At 51.7% G+C, this 22,372-nt stretch overlaps 1 protein-coding gene across 9 annotated transcripts in view; it reads right to left on the bottom strand.

Annotated features, from left to right (window-relative positions):
* The window catches only part of LOC117583889, a 57,483-nt gene extending 35,332 nt beyond the window's left edge, over positions 1-22,151 (bottom strand). Inside the window, exons 1-24 of one of the 9 annotated variants that reach the window (XM_034272543.1) lie at positions 20,752-22,151; positions 19,333-19,476; positions 19,197-19,274; positions 18,424-19,059; positions 17,586-17,807; positions 17,278-17,460; positions 16,541-17,026; positions 14,033-16,477; positions 13,352-13,972; positions 12,970-13,287; positions 12,390-12,713; positions 12,007-12,324; positions 11,607-11,939; positions 11,206-11,532; positions 10,809-11,126; positions 10,012-10,335; positions 9,591-9,914; positions 8,887-9,516; positions 8,472-8,810; positions 8,093-8,401; positions 7,013-7,339; positions 5,337-6,929; positions 2,090-5,281; positions 21-347 (exon numbers count right to left, since the gene is read on the bottom strand). In XM_034272543.1, coding sequence (XP_034128434.1) covers positions 21-347; positions 2,090-5,281; positions 5,337-6,929; positions 7,013-7,339; positions 8,093-8,401; positions 8,472-8,810; positions 8,887-9,516; positions 9,591-9,914; positions 10,012-10,335; positions 10,809-11,126; positions 11,206-11,532; positions 11,607-11,939; positions 12,007-12,324; positions 12,390-12,713; positions 12,970-13,287; positions 13,352-13,972; positions 14,033-16,477; positions 16,541-17,026; positions 17,278-17,460; positions 17,586-17,807; positions 18,424-19,059; positions 19,197-19,274; positions 19,333-19,476; positions 20,752-22,141 — 15,508 coding nt within the window. In that variant the 5' untranslated portion in view covers positions 22,142-22,151. The remainder of the gene's footprint in view (positions 1-20; positions 348-2,089; positions 5,282-5,336; positions 6,930-7,012; positions 7,340-8,092; positions 8,402-8,471; positions 8,811-8,886; positions 9,517-9,590; positions 9,915-10,011; positions 10,336-10,808; positions 11,127-11,205; positions 11,533-11,606; positions 11,940-12,006; positions 12,325-12,389; positions 12,714-12,969; positions 13,288-13,351; positions 13,973-14,032; positions 16,478-16,540; positions 17,027-17,277; positions 17,461-17,585; positions 17,808-18,423; positions 19,060-19,196; positions 19,275-19,332; positions 19,477-20,751) is intronic. The other 8 variants (XM_034272545.1, XM_034272549.1, XM_034272546.1 and 5 more) reach the window with 8 other exon arrangements.
* Positions 22,152-22,372: the final 221 nt, after the last annotated feature.

Below are 22,372 nucleotides of genomic sequence, written 5' to 3'. Positions count from 1 at the left end.
CAGATGGATGGGTATCTTACGTTGCGCTGGCTCCACATGGCAGTAGCGGTAGGGATCACCTATGTATCCGATGCGGCATGTACAGGTGGGCAGATGATTCGTAACGCTGCAGTCAGCATTTGTGCCGCAGGTACCGGGGCAGGGATCGCGACATTTCTGCTGCTGGCAGGCCTTGTTCGTGGGACAGTCAGAGTTTCGGATGCATTCGGGGCGGCAGGACTGGTAGGGATCGCCAAAGTAATCGGGCAGGCACTGGCAGGAGCCGATCCCATTGCGTTCGCGGCACACGGCATTCGAGCCGCAGGGATTGGGTTCGCAGGGCGTTACCTGTTCATTGACAATGCGCTCTGTTTTTGTTTTTGTTTGTGTGTGTGAGTGGGTGGGTGGGAAAAGTGATTGAGTGGGAGAGACGGAGAAACGGAGGTCAGAGAATTGTTATTAAATATTCTTCAGTGGATCTCGGGTTTAGTAGAAAACAAAACACACACACACCTGGCGTTTGCTTTTGCGGCTCTGATTAATCCAATTGTTGTTATGACTATAGTACGAGTTAGGTGTCGGTTGGCATTTTATTTTGCATCAGTTAACGAAATTTGCAATTAAAATTGCATTTCAAGTGCTCCGCTAATTTAGTTTTGTTATACGCTGTGCGCTGCATGTGTTCGGCGATATTTACCGCTTTGCTTAGTGTGGTTAAACGCTGTGCGCTGCGTGGCTGTGTGCGGTGGCAGTTTAAGTGTTGTGTAAGTGCGGTGGTTGTGCCATTGCAATGGCTTTAAATTACTTGTTTATTTTTTTGGCGTGTCGTAAGTAAAACAAGTGTCTATTGCAGGGGTTATATCCTTGGATTTATTGATTTCTTTGGTTAAACTACAGTTTTATGTTATACATTTTAATACTCAAATTTTCTAGACTAGAATTTGGTTTAGATCTTTGGCGTGCCGTAGATTTTTTTTATTTTTTTTGGTAGGAGGGGTCAACAACGCAGTACTCAATTTGGGGTAATTGTTGGGTTAGGTTTCAATTTTTGTTGTTTTTGGTGTAGTAAGCAAGTGGAGAGAGACATGGTCTATTGGTGGGCCAAATAACGAATTAGGTAAAAGCATTTCAACGGATTTGTTTCCCTCCCAAAAAAATATGCGGAGTCAACAACAATCATCAAAGGGTTAAGAGGCAAGAGTCAAGGCGGGTGGTTTTTGGTGGGGGTGAGAGGAGGCATAATAGTAATGTTTGGTTTCGGTTTTTGGGTAAGGAAGCAAAAGGCGTGACAAGTTTGCATATTGTATATTCAGGCGTTAGGGGCAAAAGCAAATAAATATATAAAATCAATATTACAAATTTAAAACTAATTAAAACCTCTGATTACCCCCCGCATACAGACACTTTCAGCGTCACGTTCACTCCGACAGTTCGTACAGACTGCGTGCTCGTTGAAATTTGCATTTTGCGTATCGAAGTGAGAATGTGGAAACTCGATTTGGGTGTACAAAAAACTTCATTTTGCAATGCATTGTGCCAGTAAGTGCGGTAATCATAGATTTTAATGAATATATGTATGTATTTGTGTGCTGCCTAAGGAGCGTATTAGAACAAGTAACGCGTGTAGTGTAGAGGGAACAACACGTAGAGGTCTGCATGAATGTGGACCAGTGTATTCATTTTTGTGTTCCAAGTCGGAGTAAATTCTTTGCAGACCCCAAGAGATATTTAGTGCAAACAAATAGTGCCTCTAAGTGTATGGAATTTGCAATTGCAGCGGTCGCCATTGCAGTTTTGTGGTTGTAAAAATACTTCATTTATTCTAATACGCCAAGAACGAATGTGAAACTAAAAGTTTGAGGGATTTTACGAGGGGATCATGTCGGGGATTTTCTACGAGTTTCACATTCAATGTGGGACCTTCCAGGGCGTAAAATAATGTTTGCAGTGTGCATATAAGCTCTAGATCTTCAATAGATCTCATTTTTAGAGCGCATGTTGTACTGGGCGCCCAGTAAGCAGCAAACCAAAACCACAAAAATAAAAGCTGGTTTACGCCCCGGCCTAACTACTAAATATTTGTAAAAGATAAATGAAAACGGGGTCCTACCTTGCTCCTTTTGACAGCCGGTGAACGGATCTCCTGTATAGCCCACATCGCATGTGCAGATGGGTTGATGATTCGCCACATTGCAGCGAGCATTGAAGCCGCAGGCATTCACGCAGGGATCGGCACACTTCTGGCGTATGCAAGCCTTGGTCGGTGGACATTCCGGATTGATGGAGCACTCTGGCCGGCAGCTGGGCGGTGTACCAATGAAGGTGGCTGCGCACGAGCAGGCCGCATTGCCATTGAGCACCTTGCACTCCGAATTAGGTCCGCAGGGTGATGGTTGACAAGGTTCTGTTGGCGTTGGTGGCTTGCGTTCTTCCTGGAAGCAGCGCGTGAATGGATCTCCGGTGTAGCCAGAGTTACAGGAGCACGATGGATTGTGGTTGATAACTTGGCAGCGTGCGAACTGGCCGCAGGCACCGGGACAAGGATCCACGCACTTTCTTTGCACACAGGCCGTTTGCAGGGAGCACTCGGAGCTGACAATGCACTCAGGTTTGCAGGCGGGCGGGGAGCCCAGCATGCCTTGCTGGCAGGCACACACCGGTCCTTGCGCAGACACATGACACAGGCTGTTGGGACCGCACGGGTTCGGCTGGCATGGGTCCTTGGCCACGGGCGTCTCCAGGCGGCAATGCACGAACGGATCACCCGTGTAGCCCTGCAGGCAGCTGCAGATCGGTATGTGATTGGAGACATCGCACTGCGAGTTCTGGCCACACACTCCGGGACATGGATCGACGCACTTCTTGTTCAAACAGGCCTTGACGGGGGCGCAGTCGGTGCTGAGTGTACACTCTGGACGACAGCCCGTGTAGGGATCGCCCTGGTAGTCTCTCAGGCATGTGCATGTGCCCTGGTTGCATTCCGCATTGGCTCCACATGGTTGCAGGTCGCAGGGATCCTGTGGCTCGTTCAGTGGCGGCCTTGTGACCGTCTCAATGATCTCTACGCACTGGACAAACGGATCACCGGTGAATCCACCGCGGCAGGTACATATAGCCAGATGGTTCTGGATGCGACACTCGGAGTTGATGCCGCAGGAGCCGTCGCAGGGATCGCGACACTTCTCGGCAATACAGGCGCGATTCGACGAGCAGTCCGTGTTCACAATGCACTCGGGCCGGCAGTTGGGCGGCGCTCCAATGTAGTTGGGCAGGCAGGAGCAGGAGGCCTGCTCGTCACGCACGCGACACTCCGAGTAGAGGCCGCAGGGCGAGGGCTGGCAGGGTGTCTTCGAGACAGGCACGTCCTTCGGTCCGGCAATGGCTGGCGCTGGATAACAGCGAGCGAATGGATCGCCCGTCAAATCAGAGGGGCAGCTGCAGATGGGATTGTGGTTGATCACCTCGCACTTGGCATTGATACCGCACGTCTTGGCACAGGGATTGGCGCAGCGGAACTTGTGGCAAGCCTTGTTTGGCTGGCACTCGGCATTCACCGTGCACTCGGGCTTGCAGTTCGGTGGAACTCCAATGAAGTTCTCCAGGCAGGAGCAGACGGCCAGTCCGTTGGCAATGCGGCACTTGCTGTTGGCGCCACAGGGCGAGGGAATGCATGGATCGGCGACTGGAGGTGGTGTTGAAGGTTCCACTCGGCGACAGTTGGCAAAAGGATCGCCCGTGTGGCCATCAAGGCACACACAATTTGGCACATGATTCACGGCATAACACTGGGCATTCAGACCACAGATGCCCGGGCAGGGATCCTGGCACTTGTTCCTTATGCACGCCTTGTCCGTCGTACAGTCTGAGCTGAGCACGCACTCGGGTCGGCAGCCCTCGTAGGGATTGCCTTGGTACTCGTCGATGCACTTGCAGGCAGCAGCTCCGTTCCGTTCGATGCACTCGGCATTGGCTCCACAAGGCGAGGGTTGGCATGGCTTGATCGGCTCCTCCTGTTGCGGCACACACTGCACAAACGCGTTGCCAGCATATCCCACGGGGCAGGAGCAAGAGACAGTGTGTCCGATGACGCGGCACTCGGCGTTTGTGCCACACGAGCCGGGACAGGGATCGCGGCACTTGTTGTTGATGCACGCCTGCGTAGAGGCACAATCAGGATTGATGATGCACTCGGGTCGGCAGTTGGGCGGCGAGCCAAAGAACTCTGGCTGGCACTGGCACACGGGTCCACGCTCATCGGGCTTGCATATGGAGTTGGGTCCACAAGGCGAGGGCACACAGGGATCTCTTGGCGCTTCCTTAACATCTGGCGGTGGTGCCACAGGAATCTCTGTGCACTGCTTGAAGGGATCACCAGTTCGGCCCGGCGGGCAGCCACAGATGGGGCTGTGATTAATGACCTCACAGCGTGCCTCCAGGCCACAAGCAGCGGCGCAGGGATCCACGCACTTCTTGTTGACACACGCTTGTAGGGCGGAGCATTCGCTGGAGACAACGCACTCGGGACGGCATTGAGGCGGCGCCCCAATGTATCCTTCCAGGCAAGAGCAGACGGCATGTCCATTGACATCACGGCACTGGCTGTTCGATCCGCACGGGGATGGAGCACAGGCCTGGGGCTTGGGTGTATCTTCGATGGGCTTCACGCGGCAATTGGTGAACGGATCGCCTTCGTAGCCTTGCAGACACGAGCACACGGGTATGTGGTTCATCACCTCGCAAACGGCATTGTTGCCACAGATGCCGGGGCACGGATCCACACACTTGTTCCGCATGCAGGCCTTGTCCCGAGAGCAATCCGCCGATAGCGTACACTCTGGTCGACAGCCCTCGTAGGCGTTTCCTTGATAGTTATTCTGGCAGCGGCACTCACCGGCAAAGCAGTCGGCATTCGGGCCACAGGGACTCGGATTGCACGGATCGTTCTTGACAGGCGGCGGTGTCTTGCCTTCTGGTTTCTCTGTGCAGCGCACAAACGGATCGCCCTCGTAGCCCTCGATGCAGTTGCAAATGGGCAGATGATTCAGCACATGGCACTTGGCCTCGAAGCCACAGGAACCAGAGCACGGATCGCCGCACTTTTGATTGATGCACGCCTCCGTGGGTCCACATTCAGAGTTGAGGACACATTCCGGCCGGCAACGCGGTGGTGCGCCGATAAAGTTAGGCAGGCAGGAGCAGGCCGGACTATTGCCAACAATCTGGCACTTGGCATTGGGACCGCAAGGCGAGGGCACACAAGATGCCGCTGGTGGCTCTGGTGTCGTCACATCGTGTGTTATGGCTGTAGAACAAAAAACCTTTAGCATTTCTCTTTCACTCATTTGTCATATACTTACGTATCCTGGTGCACTGTACGAAGGGATCACCGGTCATGCCGCGTGGGCACGTGCAGATGGGGCTGTGGTTCTTGGTGCTGCAGATGGCACGAATGCCGCAGGTGTGCAGACATGGATCCACACACTTCTTGTTCACGCAAGCCCGCTCTGGGGCACACTCTGCACTGACTATGCACTCGGGGCGGCAGTTGGGTGGCTGATTGACGAAGCCTGACTGGCAGGAGCACACGGCCTGGTTGTTGATGCTGCGACAGTTGCTGTTGGGGCCGCAGGGCGAGGGATTGCACGGGTTAAGCGGAGGCCGTGGTGTAACCGGCACAGGCTTGCAGCTGAAGAACGGATCTCCACTGTAGCCTGGTGGACAGTTGCAGGTGGGCACATGGTTATCGACTGTACAGAGAGCGTACTCTCCGCACATATTATCACAAGGATCGATGCACTTGAAGCGTACACACGCCTGGGCGGCCGTGCACTCATCGTTGATCTCGCACTCGCGTCGGCAGCCGCGCTGGGCATCGTAGGGATTGCCTTCGAAGCCCTCATGGCAGTAGCAGGCGCCGGCTCCGTTGCGTTCGCGGCACTCGGCATGGGGGCCGCATGGCGACGGTTCGCATGGCGATGTGGGCGCTTCTGTGGGCAGGAGCAGGGGTATCAGCTGGCAGCCAAAGAGCGGCTCACCCTCGTAGCCATCGGCACAGGAGCAGACTGCATTGTGTTGTACCACCTGACAGACGGCATTGCTGCCGCAAGAGCCAGGGCACGGGTCAACGCAACGCTCCTGCTGGCAGGACAGATGATTCTGGCACTCGTCGTTGTTGGTGCACTCTGGCCGGCAGTTTGGCGGACGTCCAATGAAATTGGCATTGCAGGAGCAGGCCGCTTGGTTTCCGATCTCACGGCAAATTGAGTTGGGGCCGCAGGGCGAGGGCACACATGGGTTATCCGTGCTCTTGCCATCTTCGCTGGGTGAACAGCCGCTGATGGGATCGCCGGTCATGCCGGGCACACAGCTGCAAATGGGATTGTGGTTCACCACCTGGCACTTGGCATTATTGCCGCACGATCCGCGACACGGATCGGCACACTTTTGGTTGATGCACGCGCGATTCTGGGGGCACTCAGAGCTGACAACACATTCCGGCTTGCAGCTGGGCGGCGCTCCGATGTAACCTTCCAGGCAGGAGCACACCGCATGGCTGTTCGTGTCCAGGCACTGGCTGTAGGGTCCGCAGGGTGAGGGCTGGCATGGGTTCTCCGGTCGTCGTGTGACAACTTCAATCGGTTCGCACGAACGATGCGGATCCCCGGTGTATCCTTCGAAGCAGTTGCAGTTGGGACCATGGTTCAGGACACGGCACTCGGCATTAATGCCGCATGCACCGGGACAAGGATCCTGGCACTTGCTGTTGATGCAGGCACGGGAGCGATCGCAGTCATCGTTTTGTACACATTCCGGTCGGCAGCCACTGTACGGATCGCCAAAGTATTCTGGCAGACAGGTGCAGGAGCCAGCGCTGTTGCGCTCCCGACACACGGCATTAGCACCGCACGGACTGGGATTGCAGGGATTACGTGGCGCCTCCGTTGGGGTAACTATACAGGAAAGAAAATAATGAAAAAATCGGGGAGTGAGTTGAGGAGGGTTACGTATACGTTGGCATGCAATTGATATATACTTTGCTGTACAACAGCACAGCCGGAGAACGGATCGCCGGTGTAACCAGGCACGCATTCGCATGTTGGACGATGCTTGATCACCTGGCACAGAGAGTTCTGGCCACAAGCTCCAACACACGGATCTGCGCAACGCTGATTGACACACGCGAGATTCGCCGGGCAGTCGGCACTACTCATGCACTCGGGCCGACAGTTTGGCGGCCGTCCGAGGTAGTCCGGCAGACAGGAGCATGCAGGGGAACCGCGCACATCAATGCATTTCGAGTTGGCTCCGCACGGTGAGGGTACACAGGGATTACCGGTCTTTTCGGTTATTGTGGGCTCCACTACACATAGCCAATAGCCAATAGCCATAGTCAATATATCCATGCCATAAACACACAATTTACACATAACAATTACATAGGTAGTCGGATAGATCGGAGATAGATTGGAGTTGGAGTTTGAGTTGGATGGATAGTAGTTTACATAGTGTACATAAAATCACAAAAACATAAAATAGAGAAATAGAAAAAATCAAACATTAAAGTAAAGAGTGTATAATACATGCAATAGGAGGGAATGGAGTATCGGGGCACACGGTTGCCATGCACAAGAGAGAGGGGTATCCATTATAATACCATTTTAGGGGACATTAATAAAAGTATACGTCGGAATATAATTAGTGACAGGGTTACCGTCAGTGTTCACGCTTTCGTTGTTCTTCACTTTCTTTGCCGTACCAACTGCTTGGGCCTTCCTCTCTCTTCGTTAGCTCAAACACTAACACCAACACAGAAGAGCAATGAGATAAACAGTGGACAAGACGGTGCGTGCATTAAACGGTAAACGATGCAAACGGTAAAGTGCAAAGAAGACAATGAAAGGAAACACTGGAAGCAATTTCGTAGTGAATCACGAAAAACAAACTGCAAACAATATTAAGATCCGACATATACTTAAAGATTATAAAACACAACAAGTGAAACAGCAAAATACAGGTGGCAACCGTGATTAGGGCAGTGCAAGCCAATTGTTTGAATTTTATATCCTCCAATTGGCTTGCACCTCCTTCGAATGGGACTTCTAGACATGCTTACACAATATTTTCGTGCATCGATTGAAGGGATCGCCGGTGTAGCCTGGGGCACAGGAGCATGCAGGATAGTGGTTTATGACCTGGCAACGTGCCTCAATGCCGCATGTGCCCGGACACGGGTCCACACACTTTTGATTCTGACAGTTGAGATCTTGGGCACAATCGGAGCTTATGATACACTCGGGCCGACAGTTGGGGGCAGAGCCAACGAGTCCGGGCTGGCAAGAGCACACGGCATGGTTATTGATCTCCCGACACTGGCTGTACGGACCGCAGGGCGAGGGTCTACAGGGATTCACATCGGCCAGGGCTGGGGGAATGGGTTTTAGTCGGGATTAAGTCTTTTTTGATTCATTTCGGATTTCAGTCGGAAAACCTACGTGGTGGTGGCAGTTGGGGTATTTCACGGCATGCACTAGAGGGATTTCCTGTGTATCCGGCCAGGCAGGAGCAGCTGGGCAAGTGATTGGACACACGACACTCGGCGTTCAGGCCACAAACACCCGGACATGGGTCCACGCATTTCTGGTTGACGCACGACTTGTCGCGTGAGCAGTCGCTATTCACCACGCACTCGGGTCGACAGCCACTGTACGGATCGCCAAAGTACTCTGGCAGACATGTACAGGAGCCGGCGCCATTGCGTTCACGGCATTCGGCATTGGGGCCGCAGGGCGAGGGTTGGCAAGGTGTCAGGCGTTCATCGGGTTCGGGCAAGGCTGCAGGTCACGGACGAAACGAGATTAGGTCGAATATCAAACGGGAGGGAAGAAAGCATCGAAGTGACGCGCTTACGTTGCGGATTGCAGCCAGCAAATGGATCGCCAGTGTAGCCATTGTCGCAGGAGCAGATGGGCGAGTGGCCAACGACACTGCAGAAGGCATTGAAGCCGCACGAGCCCGGACACGGGTCTATGCAGCGCTCATTGATGCACGCCAGATTGGCAGGACACTCGGAATTGAGAGTACACTCTGGTCGGCAGTTGGGGGCACGGCCCACGAAGTTGGGCAGACAGGAACAGACGCCAGTCTCGCCCACAACGCGACATTGGGAGTTGCGACCGCAGGGACTGGGCACACAGGGACTCTCATTGGACTTCGGCTGTTCCGGTTCTTGTTGCCGTGGGGCGCATCGCACAAACGGATCACCAGTGAAGCCACTGGGGCACGAGCAGATGGGATTGTGGTTCGTCACCTTGCAAATGGCCTCGTGGCCGCAGGTTCCGGGACAGGGGTCTACACAGCGCAGATTCACGCAAGCTCTGTCTTGGGAGCACTCGGAACTGACCGAGCACTCTGGTCGACAGGCGGGCGGAGTGCCCACATAGTTGGTCGTGCACGAGCAGACCGCATGTCCGTTCACCTCGCGGCACTGGCTGTAAGGGCCACAGGGCGACGGGCGACATGGCTGGACAGGCGGGGCCACTAAAATTCAACGGGAAATAAAAAGCATTGAACCGAGGTGTTTCAGGAGATCGTGAGAAAAGGATAGACCCTACATTTTGGTATTTCCCGGCAGTACTGTGATGGGTTGCCCGTGTATCCGGAGGGGCAGCTGCAGCTAGGCGCGTGGTTAATCACATGGCACTCGGCGGAGACTCCGCACACGCCGGGGCAGGGATCGCGGCACTTGTTGTTGAGGCAGGCGCGATTCTTCGAACAGTCGCTGTTCAGGACACACTCCGGCCGGCATTCGGTGTACGGATCCCCACTGTATTCGGGCAGGCAGGAACAGGAGCCAACGCCGTTGCGCTCGTTGCACACCGCATTGGCGCCGCAGGGACTGGGATTGCAGGGCTGTGCCACCTCGGGCGTTACGATAACTAAATTAATGAAGTGGGGAAAGGGTGGCAGTTTAGCAATGTGGGGCAATAACATTGGCGTTGCGTCAAACACTCTTTGACTTGTTTTGACCCTTACTTTGTGGACTACACTCGGAGAATGGATCGCCCGCATAGCCTTCGAGGCAGCGGCAGATCGGTCTATGATTATTTACAAGACATGTGGTCTGACTGCCGCAGGTACCCACGCAGGGATCCCGGCACCGCAGATTGATGCATGCCATGTTGCCGGCACACTCCGAGTCTGAGGTGCACTCGGGTCTGCAATTTGGCGCCCTACCCACATAATGTTGCAAGCATGAGCAGACGGCCTGCTCATTAGCCGCCGAAACCCGACACTGAGAGTTTGGCCCACATGGCGATGGAACGCATGGCTCGACACGATCATGGACGATGGGGCGTTCTAAATGTAACATCACACCACGACACCAGGACACCACAAATATGATAACAGCATGCACAAAGATAAGCCATACAAAATAGAGTACATATAAAAGAGATAATAAAGTAAAGATATAGTATAAATATAAAGAGGATGATGTCAAGCATGGAATGAAATGGAGAAAGTACTAGGAGGGGCACTTCCATTGATGGGCGATGATGAGAGATCATTTCGGTTTGTATACCCTTGCAGATGCATTTACGAGAATAATGTGCCCTATCATAGGTAGTCGTCGAAGAATAAATCACAGAGAAATGCAAGCAGTTGTGAGCTAGATCGGATCCAAGCTGGAAACTGGATAGTTTCGGGACTGTCGGACCATCGGATAAACATGTCGCAGTCTTCAAAAAGTACTTTCTCAATTCTCTCAATCTGCAAAGGTATTCGAACCTTCGGCTGGCCGAAACTAATCGAGTTTTGCCTTCGATTCTTACTTTCTTGTGGGAAACAGCGGACGAATGGATCACCGCTGAAGCCGGGACTGCAGGAGCAGATGGGATTATGGTTAACGACACGGCAGAGCGCATTGTTGCCACAGGTGCCCGGGCAGGGATCTTTGCACCGTTCGTTCAGACACGACTTGTCCTGTGCGCACTCCGAGCTGCTCATGCACTCGGGTCGGCAGTTGGGCGGAGAGCCAATGTAGTTGGGTACACAGGAGCACACTGCATGGCCATTGACCGGGCGACAGTTGCTGTAGAGGCCGCAGGGCGAGGGTTGGCATGGATTTTCGGGTACTATAGGATCGGGATCTAGATCGGGCAGGAGGGCGGTAAATGGCGACAATTAATAGGGTTTCAAGTGGGGGCCTAACTTTTGGGTGGGTCTTACAGCGTGGTGTCTCGGGCACCAGGTGACAGCCGACAATGGGATTTCCCGTGTAGCCGGGCAGGCATTCACAGTTGGGCGCATGATTGAAGACAGCACAGAGGGCGCTATGACCGCACATTCCGGGACAGGGATCGACGCATCTCTGATTAACGCAGGCACGCGACTTGGGACAGTCCGAATTGATGACGCACTCGGGGCGACACTCAGTGTACGGATCCCCAAAGTATTCGGGCAGACATTTGCAGGCAGCAGCGCGATTTCGCTCCTCGCACAAGGCATTCAAACCGCAAGGACTGGGACGACATGGTTGAGAGACCTCAATAGGCGCTATGTTGGCACAGAAATGAAGGGGTTTGAGTATTTTGGACAACTGCTGAGAGTATTTCCCTAGAAGGACCTACTTTCTAAGATCTTGAAGCAGCCGGAGAAGGGATCGCCGCTGAACCCAGGCTCGCACATGCACACGGGTGCATGCTGGCTGACGTGACAGAGGGCATTGTTGCCGCAGGAACCGATGCACGGGTCGGCACAACGCGCATTCATGCAGGCCATCCGGGCGGGGCACTCCGAATTTATGCTACACTCTGGCCGGCAGGCCGGTGGACGTCCAATGTAGTTGGCCACGCAGGAGCACACGGCTCCGGTGCTGGCCACCTGGCACTGAGAGTTGGGGCCGCAGGGCGATGGCACGCAGGGATTCAATGGCACGATGGGGTCTGGTATTGGCGCTGGTTCTACAAACATACGACATTTCAATTGGAGGCGCTATCCAGGGGAGTATTTGTTTGAGGGGAAACCTACTTCTTTCGGGCAGACACTGGTGGAACGGATCTCCAGTGTAGCCATCGATGCAGCTACAAATGGGGGAGTGATTCGTGCAGCGACAACGCGCATTGTAGCCACAGGTGCCGGGACAGGGATCGCGGCAACGTTGATTGATACAGGCCCTATCCGAGGGACATTCCCCACTTGTGCGGCACTCGGGCTTGCAGTTGGGCGGAACACCAAGGTAGTCCGGCAGGCAAGCGCAGACGGGATGATCGCCAGCCACGTGGCAAGTGCTAAACAAGCCACAGGGCGATGGTCTACAAGGATCTTTGGGCAAGGGCAGGTACATATCTAAGAAGAGGATGGGCATAACATATTTAGAGTGGACTCTTTGGGTCATTCTTGGTTGGGCATACTTGAGGGACGTTCGACGCATGCGCGCTGTGGATTGCCCGTGAAACCGGGCTCACAGCTACACACCGCCTGGTGATGGGCCACTCGACAGATGGCATTGAAGCCACAGGCATTTTCGCAGGGATCGCGACACTTCATATTGAGGCAGGCCCTGCTCGCGGGGCAGTCACTGTTCTGCACACACTCGGGGCGGCAATTAATGTAGGGATCACCGAAATAATTCTGGATGCAGCTGCAGGAACCGGCACCGTTGCGTTCGCGACAGATGGCATTCGCACCACATGGGGATGGGTGACATGGATCGGCGGGTTGGTCCAGGACCACGACTATCATAGCAAGCAAGGATAGGAATGGATATAGATATAGATACAGGATGTGGATACAAACACAATAGACTTAAAGCTAAAATGGATTCTACAAAATGTACACAATAAACAATACAAAAACATGCATAAATAAATGAAAATGAAAACCAAAAGCCATTTACGTCTAGAGCACCACTGAAAGGAACATGTAACATTACGAGCACACATCCTGCGCTCTTGGAAAGGATAGCTAATACTCTGGAAAATGTGTACTCACTCTCTCGCATATTGCAACCGGTGTACGGGTCGCCCTCGAAGCCCTCAATGCAACCGCACTTGGGCTGATGGTTCTGTGTGGAGCACTGGGCATTAAAGCCACAGATTCCAATGCAAGGATCCTCGCATCTTTGTCGTATGCAAGCGCGATTCGATGGACAATCTTCATTGATAACGCACTCGGGTCGGCAGCTCGGTGGAGCACCGAACATGCCCTGAGCACACGAACATTCAGCGCGATTATTCACATTCCGGCAATTGGCATTGGGTCCACATGGACTGGGCAGGCAGGGATCCACATTGCGTGGAGGTTCAGATGCTGCAGGTAACCCAAAATGTTGCATTAGATATGAAGCTTTACTCAATGCATAGATTCGACTTACGCTTGGGCACACATTGCTCGAAGGGATCGCCTATGTAGTCGCTGGGGCAGGAGCATATCGGATTGTGGTTTTTCACTTGACACTTGGCATTGAAGCCGCAGGTTTCGGCACAAGGATCGGCACACTTCTGGTTGATGCATGCCAAATGCTGCGAGCACTCCGAGCTGACAACGCACTCGGGCCGGCATTGGGGCGGGGCACCAAAGTAGCCAACCTGGCAGCTGCACGTGGGATGGCCTTCCACCGTACGGCAGATGCTGTTGGGTCCACAGGGGTTGGGCTCACAGACGCTCACAGGTCCCACGGGCATACGCTTGCAGCCCACGAACGGATCGCCCTCGTGGCCACGCGAACAGATGCAGGATGGCAAGTGGTTAACCACCGCACACTCGGCATTGGGTCCACAGGCACCGGTGCAAGGATTGCGGCAGTGCTGCTTGATGCAGGCCAACGACGAGGGGCATTCCGAGCTGTAGATACATTCGGGACGGCATCCAGTGCTGTACGGATCGCCAAAGTATGGCTCAATGCAGCTACAGCGAGCTGCATTGTTGTGTGGGGTGCACACAGCATTCTCAGCACAAGGATTGGGATAGCAGGGTCCAAAGTCATCACCGGATTCTGTGTGGATAAGAATTATTAATACAAAATCCATCGTAAACCGAATGTGCTACGACTTACTCTCTTCCTTTGTCTGGGAGCAGCCGATGAAGGCATCTCCCTCGTAGCCCTGGTCGCAGCTGCAGTGAGCAGAGTGCGCGATGACCGTGCAGCGGGCATTGTGTCCACAGACATTGGCGCACGGGTTCTGGCACTTCTCATGGATGCAGGCCTTGTCCGAGGGACACTCGCTGCTGAGGGTGCACTCTGGCCGACAATAGGGCGGGCTGCCGATGTAGTTGGCCACACAGGAGCAGACGGGTCGGTTCTGTTTGATCTGGCATATGGAGTTGGGTCCACAGGGCGAGGGCACGCACGGATTCTTGGGCAGATCAACCTCACGTCCCGGCTCGGGTATGGGCGAGCAGGCAACGAACGGATCTCCCTCGAACTTTTGCTCGCAAGAGCAAATTGGATTGTGATTGAGAACCTCACAGCGTGCTCCGACACCGCAGATACCGGGACAGGGATCTGCGCATCTCTGATTCAGACATGCCTGATTGGGGGCACACTCGGAGCTGACGACGCACTCGGGCTGGCAGACAGGCGGTGCACCCTTGAAGTTGGGCAGGCAGGAGCAGGCGGCATATCCCTCGGAGGTGGCCAGACAACGTGAGTTGGGACCGCAGGGCGATGGTTCGCAAGGATGTGGTCGCACTATGGGCGTTGAATCGGGTGGCAGATAGTAGGGATTGCACGAAATGGATGCATCTCCACTATAGCCCTCGGAACAGATGCACACTGGAGCATGGTTCACCACACGGCAGACGGCATTGATGCCACACACGCCGGAACAGGCCTCCACACACTTGGAGTTCATGCAGGCCTTATCCGCAGGGCAGTCGCTATTGAGTACGCACTCTGGGCGACAGCCGATATGTGGATCACCAAAGTATCCCTTACGGCAGACGCAGGCGAGGCCACCGGGGGCGCGCTTGCATTCAGCATTGGCACCGCACTGCAGCTTCGCGCAGCTTGGCGCGGGTGTTGGCACAATTGCCGACTGAATGGTGCACTGTTCGTAGGGATTTCCATAGAGACCCGCGGGGCAGGAACACACCGGATTATGCTCGTACACATTGCACGCGGCATTGCGACCGCAGGAGCCGGGGCAGGGATCGAGGCAGCGCTGACCCAAACAGGCACGATCGAAGGGGCAGTCGGAGTTGGCCACGCATTCCGGTCGGCAGCGGGGATTCTGCTGGGCATTGGGTCCAAAGCAGGGATCACACAATGCCACACCATCGCCATAGACCGAGCATACGTCGCGCGGTCCACAGGGTGACGGGGCACACGGGTCACGGGAAACGTTCTTCAAAATGCCAATCGGAACGCACTGCAGGAAGGCATCGCCGGCGAATCCGTCCAAGCAATGGCACACTGGCGTATGCTGGCGGACATTGCAAATGGCATTGATACCACAAATGGCACCCGCACAGGGATCCACGCACTTGTGGTTGATGCACGACAAGGTCTCGCCACAGTCCGAGTTGATGTCACATTCCGGCTGGCAGCCCGACTCAGGATCGCCCAGGTAGCCGGGAATGCAGGAGCAAACGGCGCGATTGTTGAGCAGCTTGCACTCGCTATTAACGCCGCAGGGACTGGGCACACACGGATTGGTCTTCGGATGGTCAAGGGCATAGCAACGAACTCCTGGGTTGCCAGTCAAGCCAGCATTGCACGAGCACACGGGATGGTGCTCCTCAACGCGGCAGTTGGCTCCATGACCGCAAGCTCCGGGGCATGGATCGTAGCAACGGAAGCCCATGCAGGCTTTGCTGTGCGGACAATCGGCATCCACCTGACACTCATAGCCGTGACAGCCCACAAGAGATGTTGGGTCCCCTGAGAGACCTTCGGGGCACACGCAGGCAGTTTGTCCATCGCCGGCCACAACGCAATTGGCATTGGGTCCGCATGGATTAGGGTCGCAGACGGTACGACTTGGCTCGCGGCATCCTTGGTAGGCATCGCCCACATAGCCAGAGCGACAGTAGCATTCCTCACGATTGCCGGCCACATAGCAGTCGGCATTCCGGCCACAAGGACCAGGCTGACAGAGCTCAACCGACACCGCGGGCTTCTCGCACAGCCTGAAGGGATTTCCAATCTTGTTGTCTGGACAGTAGCACACTGGCTGACGCGACGAGTCGCAGATGGCTCCAGTACCACATGGACTAGGATCGCATGGGTTAATGGGCTCCACACAGCCACGAATGGTGTTCGGACTCTCCACGTAACCCGGCAAGCAGGTGCACTTGGAGAAGCCGTTGCTCAGGACAGAGCACTGAGTGTTGGGGCCGCATGGCGATGGATCGCATGGGTTGGATGGCAGCTCGCAGGCTATCGACGGTGGCTGACCCTCGTATTCGGGCAGGCAGAAGCAGATGGGTTGACCATCAACGCGACGACATCCAGAGTTGGGTCCGCATGGATTCGGTGTACATTCATCGCCTTCCGGGACTGATTGAACAAGATTAATTAGTTTTTTGTTAATTGGTGGATAATTCTTGAAGGAATACTTACTGCAATTCTTGAATGGATTTCCCGTGAGTCCCTTGGGACAATAACAAATCGGATTGCCGTTGTCCAGTTCGCACAGGGCACTGAGGCCACAGGGATTGGGATCGCAGGGATTCTGCGGTGGACTGCAGCCCACCTGGGGATTTCCATTATATCCAGGCGGGCACTTGCACACCCCACGATGGTTGATCACATCGCAGAGGGCAAAAGCTCCGCACTGGCAGGGCGATGCACACTTTCCATTGATGCAGGCCTGACTAGAATCGCACTCGGTGTCGGCACGACATCCCTGCAGCGGTGAACACTGCACATAGGCATTGCCCAGAAAGCCGGGCAGACAGCGACAGTCGGTGCCGTGGTTGATGGGTACGCACTCGGCATTCTCGCCACAGGAATCCTCTTGGCAGGGATTGATGCAGCGACGATTGAGGCGATCGCAAAGCTTCGTCGGTGGACAGTCCTCGTTGTATTGGCAGACATGGGTGCGTGCTATTGTTTTGGGTTACGATTACGGGTGCGAGATTCAGGTTGTACGATTTGTGGGTGTATTTATAGTTGAGGTGTCGGGACGGTACAAGTTTTATACATGGTGTATACATGGTGTACGGGTATTTGTACAGTGTTTATGAAAGAGAGAGCATTTGGGAAACGAAACGATGTGTAAGATTAGCAAAGGACTCGTTGGAGGACAACAGAAATGTGCCATATAGTGTGTACTATAGCTCTTTGGCGATACTAACCTGGCTGACAGCCGACACGTCCATTGCCCTGGAAACCATCGCCGCAACTGCAGTCCGCAGCATGGTTGGTGTTGATGCAAATGGCATTCGTGGCACAGGGATCATGGACATCGCATGGATGCTGGCATCTCTGATTAATGCAAGCCTCCGTGACGCCGCAGTCGGAATTGTCTGTGCATTCAACTGGAATGTGAATCAATTTTATTAAAAAATGTCTGACATAAATATATTTCGATGGCATTTATGCCTCGTTTAGTTTTTCCCATTTTCTGATTTATTTTTACTGATTAATTTGATTAGTGCCTTACTTGAGGTTTCGGTGGGCACACACTTGACCATTGGATTGCCCTCATGTCCCTGCGGACAGGTGCATATGGGTCGATGACTCTTAGCCGTACACTTGGCACTTGCAGCGCATATCTTGGCAAATTCGCACGGATCCTGGCACAGACCCATATAACAGGCCTCGCTCTCAATGCAATCGTTGTTCGATTGGCAGGGCTCTGGTGTTTTCGGTGAACCCGGTGGCTCTACTTGTTAGAAAGGATTTAGTGAGTTAAAGGCGTTAAACATTTGATGATTGTTTTAAAAATGGCTATGGCTATGGCTAGAGTATGTACAATTTTTACAAAATTATTTGGTAGATCAAAAAAAAACAAGCCCTATACATAAGAATTTATAAATGCAGATTTATATGTACAATAGAGGCGCTCTTGCCACTTTGGGATCTTTGAACATTAATTGATTAGGAACAGTGTCAAAGAGTGATTTCTGTGTTAGAGATCTGCAAGAATACACACAAAATCAGCTACGTTCCTTCGAAATTCTATTAAATAAATGAGTGTGTAAGGAGGTAGACATTCGCACTACCCAAGTTCAAACGTCTCTTTATAACACAAACATATATTTGAACTAGCAATGTCTCAAATAAAACGAATAAACGTAGTTCAATGGCTGCAAAAAAATGGATTAAATTAATTCGCATGGTTACTTATTTTTGGTATTTAAATATTAATTCCCTACTCATTAAATTCAAGCTTTAAAACTCCCATTGAGTGTATTCCTGCAGACCTTTAGTGTGTCTGCTGGGAATAGAGATCCCAAAGTGGCTTGCATTTCACTTATGAAAATGGTAAATAAATATACCTTTCTTATGGCAATTGCCCAGCTTACAGTGCTCGTTAGGAGCACAGTTAGTATCTACTGTACATGGGTTAATTAATGAGATGTCAGTGGTGGTCGTGCCGTTGTTACCCGCCAGAGGGACAATTATTGTGCTGTACATCTCCGTTGTGGTGCCATCAGTGGTTGGCAGCTCGATGGGCCAGTTCGTTGTCGTATCGGGAACTTCATTGGATGTATCCAGACGCGTTGTCTTCATCTTTGGCGTTGTTGTGGTGCGCCGATCACTGTAGCTATCTTCACCACCCAACTTGGTCGTTGCTACCGATGGCCTTGCCGTCGGCGTATCGGTTATATTATTCTCACCATCACGGTACCGCCTAGTGGCATCCGTATGGGATGTTGTGCTTTCGGTGTCTGGTGTTTTACTCTTAATGGTTGTTTGGTTAGTAGCGCTAGTGGTTGCTGTGCTCGATTCAGTGCTAGTGGAGGTAGTGGTGGTGGTGGTGGTGGTCGGTGTTGGTTTTTTGACACCTGTGTTTGGGTTAGCAGTTGTTGTGGTTGTTGTTTTGGTTGTAGTTGTTGTTGTTCTTGGTGTTGGTGTTGGTCTCTTGGTTGTTCTTTGTTTCTTGGTAGTACTAGTAGTTATTGTTACATTAGCTAAGGAGAGAGACGGGTATTTACACGGGTAACCGGGAGGTTATTTTATATTAGACATATATGTACACATTGTATTTACACGTTTAGTGTTAAGTATTTAGTAATAATTAGCTAGGACTTTGGCGAAGAGGACTTACCCTTGATACAAGCACCAGTGGTGGGATCGCAATTGGCACCCGGCAGGCAGTGCTCACAGCCAGGAGTGCGACCCATTTCTGCATTACGCATTAAAAGTAAGAAAAGTTTTTGTTTTGCGAAGAGAAAGACACCTACCTGCAGAGCAAAAAGGCTGATGGTTGAGAACACGACAATCTTCGGTACGGCTGCACGGATTACTGTAGGTACAGGGATCCACGCAAAGCGTATTGATGCACGCCTGCTGAGTGGGGCACTCATCACTTGATGCGCAACCGATTTCTGTTGGTGCCAGAGATTAATTCGATTAGTTGGGCTCATCTAGAAACAACTTATAGTTTGGCACACACGTGCATTAATATATTGGTCGTTAAACATTAAGTCATTCCTTTTTGGTCAAGAATCCTGTTCGGTAGGTAGTTTCTCTTTCAATTAAATCATTTCAATGCAGTTAGTATTCGAATTCTTCAATATTGGTTCTTTAGTCTCAATAATTGTAGCCACATTAAATACTAGCAGGCATTATTATCCATTAGTTAAATATTTTATGTTTAAGCTGTTGCTTCAAACAACATATACACATGCAAAAGCATTAGGGGGTTAGTGCATTTCGTAAACTACTATTTAATACAATATCCATTTTAATACTAAGGGTTTTTAGGGTTATAACTTAGTAATCCATCTACCACCACATGCAGCTAATACAGTCGGATACACTTACGGTACATGATAATGTTCAACTAAAACGAGTATATGTACTAAATACAACAGAAGTCAACACAGATATAAAAAAACACACACAAAAAATTGAAAATGTGTCGACACGCCGAGAGAGAACATGCGAGTGGAAATCATAATTCCAAAACATAACGATAAACATTCAAGATGATAACAAAGGTTTTGGATTTGATTTGATGAGATTTGCAGCAGGTAGGCAGCAGGATGACAAGCAGGCAACTAAAACATGAACGAGCAAACATTGCAAACATTGAAAGGACATGCAAACGACTGAACGCTAAACGGTGAGAAGAACTCCAATGGATTGGCATTCAAAGGCCAGTTCGAACTATTTCAGGTGTTCTATTTTGGTTGGTGAAGAAGATTGATTGGTGGGTGGGTGGGTGGTTTGGTTGATTCGGTGCAAAACGTAGATCGAAGGACAGCCAGAAGAGAAGCAGTACGAGCAATAATAAGAAGGGAGTGGAGACAAATGTGAAGGAAGAAGTAGCGCATGATAACCGCAAAAGGCACAAAGAACACAGGGGGGACTTGCGAGGAATAATAACACAAATGGTAGCATGCATGTGCCCCCACAAATCTGATGGCTGCTCATACATGAACATATATATGGGATTATATGCCACAAGTAGAGGGGGATAATGGCTGGAAATCCAAGAGAAGAGATAGATTGAAGTAGGCTACTACGATTTGCCAGTTATATGTATTGGCGTTGAATGTAGTCGGCGCCACAATACCGCAACCCTGTGGTTCCTTGCACTTCATTCAATATATGATTCGATATCAAGACTTACAACTTATATACACAACTTTAGTTACCTGCTTTCATAGAGCAATCGGGTCTATTTACATCAGCGGCTGTATCACAAAAGCACATTGTGGTGTGGTTCAATGTACGACAGACAGCCAAATTTTGCACAGGGCAAACATTTTCATAGTATTCACAAGGTGATATGCATATGCCTGCCACACATGTCTCATCGTCAGAACAGTCGTCGTCGGTCATACAACTAATTGTCGGAGTAACAGTTGCAAATCTATCAGTGGCATTTGGCATACCATCCAACGAACTTGGCGTTACTCCCGATATAGGAGCGGGCACTGTTTCCTTTGAAGCAGAGGGGATGGTGGAAGGTCTAACAGATGCTTCTGTGGTGTAATCGGTAATTTGGGTACTATCTTGAGGAAGGGACGTGGTTGTTCCAGAAGCCGTGGTTGAAATGGTTGTTTCCCCAGAAATCGGCACTACAGTCCTCGGGACACCTTCAGTGGTATAATCGGTCATTCCCATTTTAGTGGTGTCTAGGGGAATGGCTGTGGTAGTTTCAGAAGCCAGTGGACTAATGGTTGTTTCCCTAGAAATAGGTACTACTGTTGGTACAGTTTTAGGAGCTCCTTCTGTAGAGTAATCGGTAATTCCCATTCTGGTGGTGTCTTGGAGAATGGCTGTGGTAGTTTCAGAAGCCAGTGGACTAATGGTTGTTTCCCTAGATATCGGTACTACAGTTGGTACAGTCCTAGGAGCTCCTTCGGTAGTGTAATCGGTCATTCCCATTCGGGTAGTGTCTTGGGGAATGCCTGTAGTAGATTCGGAAGCCAGTGGACTAATGGTTGTTTCCTTAGAAATCGGTACTACAGTTGGTACAGTCCTAGGAGTTCCTTCAGTGGTATAATCGGTCATTCCCATTCTGGTGGTGTCTTGGGAAATAGCTGTGGTAGTGTCAGAAGCCAGTGGCCTAATGGTTGTTTCCCTAGAAATCGGCACTACAGTTGGTACAGTCCTAGGAGCTGCTTCAGTGGTATAATCAGTCATTCCCATTCGGGTAGTGTCTTGGGGAATGCCTGTAGTAGATTCAGAAGCAAGTGGAGGAATGGTTGTTTCCTTAGAAATCGGTACTACAGTTGGTACAGTCCTAGGAGCTCCTTCAGTGGTATAATCGGTCATTCCCGTTCTGGTGGTGTCTTGGGGAATAGCTGTGGTAGTTTCAGAAGCGATTGGCCTGATGGTTGTTTCCCCAGTGATCGGAACCAAAGTCGTTACAGTTCTTGGGACACCTTCTGTGGAATAATCTGTTATTCCCATTCTAGTGGTGTCCTGGGGAATGCCTGTGGTAGTTTCAGAAACCAATAAACTGATAGTTGTTCCCCTAGAAATCGGTACTACAGTTGTTACAGTCCTAGGAGCTCCTTCAGTTGTATTATCGGTCATTCCTGTTCTGGTGGTGTCTTGGGGAATAGCTGTGGTAGTTTCAGAAGCCAGTGGACTAATGGTTGTTTCCCTAGAAATCGAAACAACAGTTGATACAGTCGTAGGAGCTCCTTCAGTGGTATAATCGGTCATTCCTGTTCTTGTGGTGTCTTGGGGAATAGCTGTGGTAAATTCAGAAGCCAGTGCACTAATGGTTGTCTCCCTAGAAATCGGCACTACAGTTGATACAGT

This window comes from Drosophila guanche, unplaced genomic scaffold, assembly GCF_900245975.1.
Source record: "Drosophila guanche unplaced genomic scaffold, DGUA_6, whole genome shotgun sequence".
Lineage (NCBI taxonomy): Eukaryota > Metazoa > Arthropoda > Insecta > Diptera > Drosophilidae > Drosophila > Drosophila guanche.
Note: the sequence above shows the minus strand (reverse complement) of the source record. Positions and strands in the feature narration are given on the sequence as shown.